At 51.7% G+C, this 10,251-nt stretch overlaps 1 protein-coding gene across 2 annotated transcripts in view; it reads left to right on the top strand.

Moving 5' to 3' along the window:
- Positions 1-5,863: 5,863 nt before the first annotated feature.
- The window catches only part of SP2 (Sp2 transcription factor), a 24,572-nt gene continuing 20,184 nt past the window's right edge, over positions 5,864-10,251 (top strand). Inside the window, exons 1-2 of one of the 2 annotated variants that reach the window (XM_080826982.1) lie at positions 5,883-5,929; positions 7,533-7,645. Coding sequence is in view for 1 of the 2 variants with exons in the window: in XM_080826981.1 (XP_080683107.1) it covers positions 5,923-5,929 (7 nt within the window). In the remaining variant the exon portion in view is untranslated. Of the gene's footprint in view, positions 5,930-7,532; positions 7,646-10,251 lie in introns of both variants that reach the window. The other variant, XM_080826981.1, reaches the window with a different exon arrangement.

Here is a 10,251-nt window from a genome sequence, read left to right as displayed (position 1 = left end):
TATACCTCCTTGGTGAGAACTTGAAACGGAGAGTCAGTCCTGCGCCCACCACCATCTCCTTGCTCCTGTCGGCACAGTCTTCTTCTGTAGGCCATATAAGTGCCATTCCGGTTTTGGGGGGCCTCCCTCCTCCAGGGTGGCTGAGTCTCTTCTCCTTTCTGGAATCACACTGCCATCCCCAATACCGCGGCTGGAAGGGGTGAGTGGGGTTCACAGGGTGAATGTGTGTCTGGCACTATTCCTGGGGACATGTGTAGGCACTCAGAAACCCACCATTTCTTCCCTCACGTGTCCTGAAGTCTGGGGAGCCTGGCTTCTTGACCGGCACCCTGGCAGACCTGGGGTGTAACCAACAGAACAGGGATTTCCCCAGCGCCTTGGCTGGCCGGGAGAAGCCCTCCTCCGTGGTTACCCGGACTCCCTCCCTGTCACCCAGGGGCAGCAATCCTTTGTCCCAGGTCCAGCTTCTCCCAAGGCGGAGGGATGGATGGTGAGCGGGTGCGCATGTGTGCGTGCATGCACGCGTGCTTGGGAGTATGTAGGTGGGCACACACACCTAGGTGGGTCGGGATCTAGAGGGAAGCAAGGAGAGAGTGCCACTCCACAAATTCTGCTCCCGCTGATGCACTGTGTGACCTCAGCCAACTCTACCACCTTCTTAGAGCCTCGGTTTCCCCTGGCCATAAAATATGGGGTTAATTGTCCCTCCCAGGGAAGCTAGGAGGGTTAATTGGGCAATGGCTCTGAAGTGTCTAGGAAGGGAAGGAGATCTATAAATACAAGTGATCATTAGAGGGTATTTTGCAGCCATTTTGTGGGTCCCAATGTATTATTACTATTATCATTGTTACTGTCATCGCCACCACCATCGCCCACTTCCTGAGTCTCTGCTGGCTGGGGCGGCGCTTCCAGGTGAAGAAGTGATGCTCCTGAGCCCAGCATCCCAGCCAACGGCCTCCCTGAACCCACATACTCCCCACTCAGGGCATCTGGAGAACCCAGAGGCAGCTAGTGATGGCCAGAGAGATGGGTCTTTGACAGGAGGGGGTCAAGGACCCAGAAGAGAGAGGGAGACAGGGCACACCTGGGGAAATTGACTTTGTGCCTAGGAAAGTCTCCAGTCTGCCACGGGAAGCCTGGACTCCGAGAAGCAGACAAGGAGCGGTGGTCGTTGCATCAGGAGGGGTGGAGAGGGGCTGAGCGCACGCGAGAGGCTGAGGCAGAGATAGGAGAATGTTACCAGTCATTGGAAGATGAGCTGGTTGGTAGAAACTGATTCCTTGAAGAGGCAAATGGCTCTGTGAGGAGTCTTTGTGGAGGCTAGAACATATACTCTTTCCAGGTGAAGCAAGGCGTGGGCCAGGCAAACAGTAGGCACTCAATGCATGCTTGCTGAACTCAATTTCTATGCTTGCCTTTCCCTTCCAATAAGGTTAACACAAAGCAAAACAAAACAAAACACCAGCATCTGCTTCTAGAAATGCCTTGGATGCCCCCTAGTGGCCACAAACGATGGTTGAGAGGGCGCAGGTGCCTTCTACCCTAAAGGGCTGCTCCCTGGGAAGGGAGTGGGGAGGAGGGGGGAGGGAGGGAACTGACCTTTCTGAGGCTCCACAGACCTCATCCTGAGGGGATTAGGAGTTAGAAAGAACCAGGTAAGAAGGAAGAACTCTGTGGGGAAGGATGGGTGGAATGTTCTTGCTAGAAGATTCCATGGCAGTTGGTGGACAGCCATCAGGTCTGGCAGGGGAACAAGGGGACAGAGGGAGATGACAAGTCAGGGCATGGGTCAGGAGTGGCATCCCTGGGCAGTGGAGAAAGGGATGGCTGTGTGCGTGCCCCTGGGGTACGGGATGGGGTAGCCGCCACACTGTAATAGGGAGATAACACTTTACAGCCTCTGTCAATGTTTTGTGCTCACAGAAGACTAAGGAAACGTTGGTCATTGAAATCATAGATGGGCTGGGGAGAAAAAAACCAAGTAATGAGAATTCATTGTTCGTCCCACATTTCTCGGGCAAATAGGAGTGGCAGGGATGGTTCGACAAGCCTGCAACTTTGATTTCTCTGTAGGTAGAGAGAGAAAGGACAAGAATGTAGAAAACCAGACGAGGGAAACAGGAGACGCAGAGGCTACTGGGAAGATCCTTAAGGGAGAACGAGCCAGCTTTCGAAGGCTGAACTGGCTGCAATCGTTCAAAAATAAACAACAATAAAGCTTGGATTGTAGCAACGAGTAAGGACCAACCGTCAGTCAAGGGCGGGACACTGACGTTCTTCTAGCTTCTGGACATCCAACACCTGCTGCACCATTCCTTTCACAGAAGGCCCCAGAAGGAATCTAGAGCTTCCTAAGGGCAGAAACTGCAGTTCTGCCTCCCCCCCCTTCCTCTGGTGCTCTTGCCCATCCTTGGGGATGGGTGCCCTAATGAATGAGATGGGGGCAACTACATGCAAAAGAGAAGGCCAAGGAGGGTTTCAGGAAGCAGGAACAGCAGGGAAGAAACAAGAGGGAAGGCGCTGACAAGGGAGACAGGGAAGGAGAAGTGAAATGGAGGTGGAGGAAGCTGGACCTGGCAGAGATGGGAAGTCTGCAAGAAAGTATTAAAAGGATGCAGTCATTTAGTCGGTCAACAACCATCTACTGCGCCCCTACCCTACAGCAAGCAGTGTGCTGCAGGGTGGGGTGAGGTGTGGGGTGAACAAGACAAGCGTAGGGCTTTAAGGACTGGCATAAATGAGAAAGGAAGAGAACAAGAAGAGGCTGAGAGTAGCTGGAAACAAGAAAGGAAACATCAGAGAGAGAGAGAGAGAACCTGCCCCCAGGCCCATGGTGGGTGAGACACAAACGGAACCACCGGTGAGCCCTGGCTCCCTGAAGACCAAGGCAGGTAGGGGGGGCAGGGGAGAAATTCAGGACGCTGGGGGAGGGGGGGACAGAGAGGTGGAGGAGGGGGGAGGTGAGACTGTTCATAATTTTTCACTTGGGTGCCCACAGTGGAAAGATGGCTTTGGGCTGCGGAGACATTGGCTGCCTACTGGAGTCACCTGAGGAACTAACTACTCCATATGGTTACTGGGGTCCCACCCCCTGGAGATTCTGATTCTGGGATGATGTCCTGGACTTCAAAATTTATGACTAGCTCTCAAGTGAGTCGAAGTGCGGCCAGGGAGAAAGTGGACATTGGAGGCTGCCCGCCAGGTCCCCTTCCGCTCATGAGGACGGGCGCCATCTTGAAAGCAGCGACCCGTGGGAAGAGAAGTTGTATGGTGGTTTTAGGGGTTTGTAAGTGAGGCTCAAAGACTCTTGACGATCCTGACAAAAGTAAAAGGGGTTTCTGTCCTTAGAAAGTGCCCCCTTCCTCAGCTGTGCCTCTGGTAAGAAAGGAGGAAGAGAGCCTAGAAAGAAAGAAAAACCCAAGGCAATGGCGGTCTTTAAAAGGGAAGAACAATTCAAGTAACTCAAAACGGCTGCCAAGTTCTCTGTTTTTGCACCCTCCCCCCCCCCCCCGCCCACTTCTGCTGTCTTCATGATGGGGCCTCTGGGGTGAGAAGCACAGCTGCCCCAGCTTTCCTCCCACAAAAGGTTTGGCAGTGGCCCAGCAGGATATTCAATCTCACCCCCCCCCCCCCCACACACACTCCCTGCATCCTAACATAGCTGAGTCACTGAACGGGGGTGGAGTCCTTGGCCTGAGAGTGAAGCAATCTTAACTTGAAAAATGACATGGGAACATACTGTATGGTCTACATAAACAAGTCCTAGGTAGATGTAATTGTATGCAAATATTCATTCTTTAACTCCACATACATTTCCTGCCAGTCCTCTTGTACAGGCTTCAAACCTTCCACTGCAGCTCACAGTGTAGCAGGGAAGTCAGAAGTGAAGGCGGAAGTACAGGGTTAGCAAGTGAGGCCCTCTGCTATGGCTCAGCAGGAGTTAGGTGCTCAGAGTTTGAGCAGGGTCTTGAAGGATGTATAGGAGTTTACCAGGAGAAAGGAAGGATAAAGTAGGAAGGGGAATAGAAGAAGTGTTGAAGAAATGTGGAATTTTTCCTTGAGGCAAAAGGATAGGATTTGTAGAAAGGGAGTAATAGGGAGGGGGAGGAAAGATCCAAAAATGAGTGTGAAAAGATTTGGTTTGCCTCCCAGAAAGGAGTTTGGGCTTTTTATCCAGAAAGGCATAGGGAGGAGCACCTGGGCTGCTCAGTCGGGTAAGCATCCGCCTTCCGCCCAGGTCATGATTCTAGGGTTTGGGATTGAGCCCCAGGGATGGCTCCATGCTCAGCAGGGTGTCTGCTTCTCTCTCTCCTCTCTGATTGTGCTCTCTCTCTCTCTCAATAAATGAATAAAAATCCTTAAAAAACAAAGGCATAGGGAGCCAATGAAGGATTTTAAGTAGAGGAGTGATAGCTTCTAGAGCCTTGTTTTTCAAAGGCTAAGGCTGGGAGGAGTAGACTGGAAGAGAATATTAACATTTATTCACCAATCCTGATGTACAGGACATTGGCTCTCTATTTTATTTTATCACTCCAACTCTTAATGACAGCGTTTTTCAAACTGCTCGTCATGATCAAGAAAAAGCGGGCAGGCAGAAAAGGGAAGGAGAGAGGAAGGGAAGAGCAACAGGATAGAAAATATCAGCGTACCACCGGTAGAAGGTTTAGTATTGTTTGCAGAAACTTTGTTATACATTCTCGCAGGAGTGTAAGAGTACTGTATCAGGATTCAAATGTATTTCTCGCTGTGGCTTATGATTTTAAAGAGAGAGAGAGAGAGAGAGAAGCCGCTGCTCTGAGGTGTAGGTGCGATGAGCCTCATTGTACGGATGAGGACAGAAGGCGCGGGGAGTTTCAGCACCCTGCCCCTCCGGCAGGTGTAAATTTCGAACCCAGGGCTGGTCTGAAGCCGGAGTGGATTCCTTCTCGATGATGCCAGGCAGCGCCGTCCAAGCGCTGTGTGTACTCACACAGCACCTCGTTCAAGGGCGTTAAGTGGGATGGGACCAATTCAGTCCCCCCGAGGCGCTGGTCCGAGCGCAGATTCCTGCCCCAGGCGCGCAGAATCGGATTGTCAGAGGCAGCCCCGGGAATCTCCCTTTTAAAAGCTTCAGGAGATTTGGGGAGACAGCCCGTTGTGGGGGGCGGGTCGCTGCAGGAACCAGGTGAGGATAACCAGGGGCTTGAACCGAGACGGCGAAATAATCCCTTCTCTCAGAAGTGTCACATAGCACCAACTCCCGCTTTTGTTGGACTCCGATGCCCGGCCGCACAAAGTCGCCTGGGGCTCAGTTCCCTCCCCCGAGGCGCTGAAAGGCGAGGGACTAAATAAATGACTGGTGGCTTTCCACTCACCAGGCACGGGGCTTGAGCGGCCGAAGCGCAGCAGGCCCCTGCCACACCAGGGGGACACTGGACTGAGCTATAACGTATGTACTATTTATAGGGCATTTCTGGGCCTCACCCTAAGGACTTCTGATTGGCTTTAGGGGAGATCTATCACTCATCTTTTGGGTTCGAGGTGGGTGGAAGGTCAACCACGACCAATACAAAACCACTCCTCGGCTAAGCCCCTCCTCATCTAGCTTCCTGTTGCTGTCCATCAACCACCTGGTGGGCGGGACTTTGCCTCACGCCAATTGGCTGGCGAACATGTCGTTCACTCTTCAGTAGGTTTCCGGTTAGTGCCTTCTACCGTCCATCAGTGACATTTCACAGGTCGATTGGCTAAACCAACGTCGCTCTAGACGCCCCTCTTTGATTGGTTATTGTTGCTGTCGGTCCCCAATGTACTGAACTCTTATTGGCGAACGCTGCCGTCGCTCGGGCGGTGGCGGGCTCCGGGATTGGCGGGTGCTGGGCGGGCGGTGTCAGGCTCTCGGTGGCGGCGGAGGCGGCGGAGGCCAGGGAGGAAGATGTCGTAATGAGCGGTGGGTCCTGGCCGCTGCCGGCGGGGTCTTCCCGGCCCCCAAGGGTCGGGAAGACGGGCAGAGGCCGCAGGGACGGGGAGCCGGGGCTGGGGGTTCCCCCCTGGGGCCGGGCCTGGCGCCGGGGCCCGGCTCCGGGAGGGGCGGGGGAGGGAGGATTCCCGCCCGGAGGAGGAGCGGGGCTGGCCAGCCGGGCGGAGGCACCCGGAAGGGGGCGTTCGACTCCCCGCCCCCTCGGAGCCCGCTGGGCGGGAGGGTGGCTCTTCCGGGGGCTGGCGAGAGGTGCGGGCAACCGGGCGGGCCTGGCATCCCCTCCGCCCGGTTGCCGACCCGCCTCAGTGCTGCCCGGCCCGTGGACGTAGCCTGGGTCCGCCCCGAGGAGGTGGCCGACGCTTGTCGTCCTTGCCGTGTGTTGGGGGGACCCTTCTGCACTCTGACTCCGGGTGCCCGCCAGCGATCAGGGCCCTTCCGAGTGCAGAGAGAGGCAAGGGAATGCTTGAAATGCAGACGGCGCCAACCACATGGGCACTCCTGGGCATAGAACCCAACTTGGTTCCCGATGTGCACCAATGGAGAGATGGTGTCAGGACACGAGAGCACCCCCTAGGACAGATCACTTCTCGCCTTAGATTGCGGAGTGGGCAGAAACCTCCGTTTAATGTTTTTACTTGGGTCTTTGAGCACCAGCTAGATACATGCAAGCTCTTAGCCAAATTGTGGGCCGTTTAGGAACTTGTTGACAAAGAGTTCCCAGCCTGTTAGCTGATGCTCCGTAGGGGGGGACTGCTGATTTCCAAAAGCCAGGTGCAAACCTAAGGGATGACAAGAGAAATAAAATAAAACAGATACCCACTGTCTTCTTCCACCCTACCTCCATCCCCATTGCTGACTTAATGGTTTTCAGCCTCCTATCCTGCTTCTTGGCTTATGTTCCCAGTGGCTTTCTAATTAGTTCAAAAAGAACTGTGTCTTTTCTGGGCAATTGAGAAGCCTGTCTTCAGTGCATTCCTTGTTTTTTTTTATTCCAGTATATCCTGTTTGTTTCTTAATTAACTTGGTCCAGAGGGACTCCCTCTGGCTTTTCTCAGTGCACATTCTCCCAAAGTTTGTTTTTCTTGAGTTTACTTCTTGTTCACTTGTTGATTCCTAGAGAAAAGGAGGGAGGAGCTAGAGATCAGCTTTAAGCAATGAATTGGCTCCTGGTCCCCCATTACACTGATTTTAAGGGATGGTTTACAAGTGATGAGTGTTTCGAGGTACACTAGCATGCACTATCTATTAGCAATAATCGCGCCTCGGATAAACCTCATTGGCTACGATACTGCCACTGCGCAAAGCTAGCATGCACTATCTAAAACTTGCATGCTCTAATCCAGAAGGCATTCAGTATCATAATAGAGGACTAGGTGTTGGTGTTTTGGGTAAGATTTTTAGGGCTAGAAAGTTTAGGGTGTTGGTCAGTTCAGAGAGAGGCTGTTAGAGGAACAGTGGTAGTGTCCACACCGTAGAAGTCATTTTGATTAATAACACAAAGATACGTGTTGTATGCAATAATGAATGTAACTGCAGTGTCTTGTTTTGTTTTAAATTCTTGTGTGTGATGAAGGGGGCGAATCTGTCAGACAACCTAGCAGTTGGGCTGATGATGTCAATGTTCCAGTGGCTTCTAACAGGCATTAATACCTGTTGGAAATGGATTCTCATTGGCTGGGGCAATTGGTAAGTTTTCTAATTCTGGTTCTTCCACTTGGTTGTACAGAGGCTTAACCTCTTCATTTGAAAGCAACAACAAGGAGAAAAAAAAAGCTGGTCTGACATAATTATGAACCCCCTGAGCTAAAGACACAGTGTCTTTGCCAAGGAGACCCAAGTGGAGTTAGTTCATAATCAGATCCTCAGCTGACTGCCCAGTAGGGAGAACTAGCCCCTGGAGGAAGAGTTTGCATCAGTGTTGACAGCACATGGGACTGGCCAGGTTGCTTGGTTGGTTGGTTGGTTGGTTGGTTGGTTTTTCTATTAGTTTGGGCCTCTGGAGGCCTGTCAGAGGAGAGAGGAAGCTGTGAAAAGATTTTGGCAATTATCTGGGTCAAGGAGCTTCAGGGCATAAACAGCAGATAGGGTGTTCATTTGGATATCTTGGCCTCAACTTCCTCCTTCTGTTGATTAGTAGCAGCCCTCTGGAGAAGCTGGAGAGTCCCTGTAGCCTGAACTGTCCTTTGCCGTAGGCATGTGGTAATTCGAGTCTGCTTTAAGCAAGTATTGCCCATCCAGGACCCTTAGGAAGACATTCTAAACTTGTTGCTGCCAATCAGTAGAGCCTGGTATTGGCTTGAGTTCAGCAATCTTCTAGACCTTGTCACCCCATTTCTATGATGGACATGTAGCATGTTCTTTTATTGACTAATCTTCGCTCCCTCCATTCTCTGTTTACACACATATTGGAAGCCTTGCTTCCAAGGATTGAAAAATGTAATTATTTTGGAGGGGATGGGCAATGGCCATAGAATGAAAGATACAGAGAAACACTGCTTTAAAGCACTTATAGAGTATTAGAAAGTGTAGAGACGTGAACACTTTTGAGTTTAAATCATTATATGTGGTCCAGCTGAAACCTTGAGGGCTGAAGACTTGAAGTAAAATCTATTTGGAGAAACTCCAGTACTTTCTTACGAGTTTATTGGGTGATACATCAGTTCCTTTGGGTAGCTTAACTGGATTAGGGAACTTCTAGTAAGTTCTAAGCTAGGAAAAGTGGGCCTACATGTTGGACCAAATTAATACAAGCTGGACTGAGAAATGGACCTCATGATGGAATGCATTTGTTGATGTTTTTGGTTGGTTGTTTTTTGCTATGAATTAAGAAGGTAAAAACCTGTGACATTACCAACTCAAAGGCATTGTCAGCCTAAGTAGGGAAAGGATTAGAGATCGCCCTAGAAGAGATGCCTCTAGGTGGTAGATTTGTTCTAGTTGACAGGATTCCAGAATGGAAAACTGATTTTTCTGTTGCCTCACGAGATGCTGGAAAGAGAACCCAGGAGCAAGGCAGCCTGTACTCTGCTGCTGGGGGGAGCCACGGCGTCGACCACGTGTGTAGGAAGTGCGCTTTCTGAGTGCTCCCAGGCCACCACGGACACGGGGGGATTACTGTGCTTCTCATCAGGGCGGGCTCTTGGGAGACGAGCTCTGCTCAGGAGCAAGAGAGAGGGAAGAGGCTGAGTGCCCAGTTTAGAGGTCGCTCAGTCTGTGCCCATGAACCGCTCTGAGTAGTGCTGAGATGTCACGGCTGTTTGTGTCATGGGAAGAGCCTGCGCGCAGGCCCCCCTGTTTGAATGCTTCCTCTGGACACCTCATTCCCTTCGCTGCAGTTTATTTCAGCTTCAGAATCGCGTACTGTACCTGGCCAGGAGCCTCACTGCATCGCGGTGCCTTGGTGTAGCTTGGATGACTGGTGTTTTGATTCTGAGGGCTCTTGAGTTGCCGGTTTGTTGTTGTGCCATGCTTTAGGCCGTTAGGTGGCCTCTTTCATCTCAGCCCTGGGGTGGATGCGGCCCAGGAGCCAGCAGCAGGCACTGGCCTGCACCCTGCCATATGTCCTCTTTCTAGAACTTCCTCTTCGGGGTATTTGTTACCTCTCCTCTGAGGCTCAGTGGAATCACAAAGTGGCTTCTCAGAGACAGCAGGCAGGGCCAAGTGATTGGAAGGGGAATATTTTTGCCCCTGGTCCGTGTCTAACCGAAGTCTTCTCAGATTGGCCTCAACACAGACTGAAACCTTTCCGAGCCTTCAGAACAGTAAATGGTAAGGCGGCCCTCTCTTCCCCAGGGAAATGAAGTCAGCACTCAACTCAGAACCAGTCCGCGCCCGGGATGAATTCAGGAGTGACTCAAATAAATGTGCCAAAGCAGAGAAAACGTGTTTGTACAGAATGCACTTCTAGGGGGAAAAACTGTATCTTGCTTTCTTTTTTTTCCCCTTCCCCAAGACAGTTGTGAGGTCAGTATTCTTTGTACCATTTCCTGGGGCTGCTCTGTCAGAGTGGACTTTCCACCACTGACCTCGCTGCCCTGGGTCCCCACACTCACTTCTCCAGAGCCCCTTCTAGGACCGCTGGGTGTGACCCAGGCAGGATGCAAACCAGCAAATGACAGTCACGTTTGGAGGAGAGGATTTCATAGAGCAGGTGCTCTCATTATCTGAACTCATTCAGAAAAGAATACCCCCCCCCCCCCCGCCGTGTATTTTAATCAAAAGAAGCATTGAAATGTGGTGCCTGGTGTGTGGTGAGGAGGTGTGGGCTTGGAGATATTTGTCCAGGAGCAGGA

Source organism: Martes martes (assembly GCF_963455335.1).
Source record: "Martes martes genome assembly, chromosome: 16".
In the NCBI taxonomy this organism is placed as follows: domain Eukaryota; kingdom Metazoa; phylum Chordata; class Mammalia; order Carnivora; family Mustelidae; genus Martes; species Martes martes.
The sequence above is the reverse complement of the archived record's forward strand: the minus strand, read 5'-3'. Positions and strand labels throughout refer to the sequence as shown.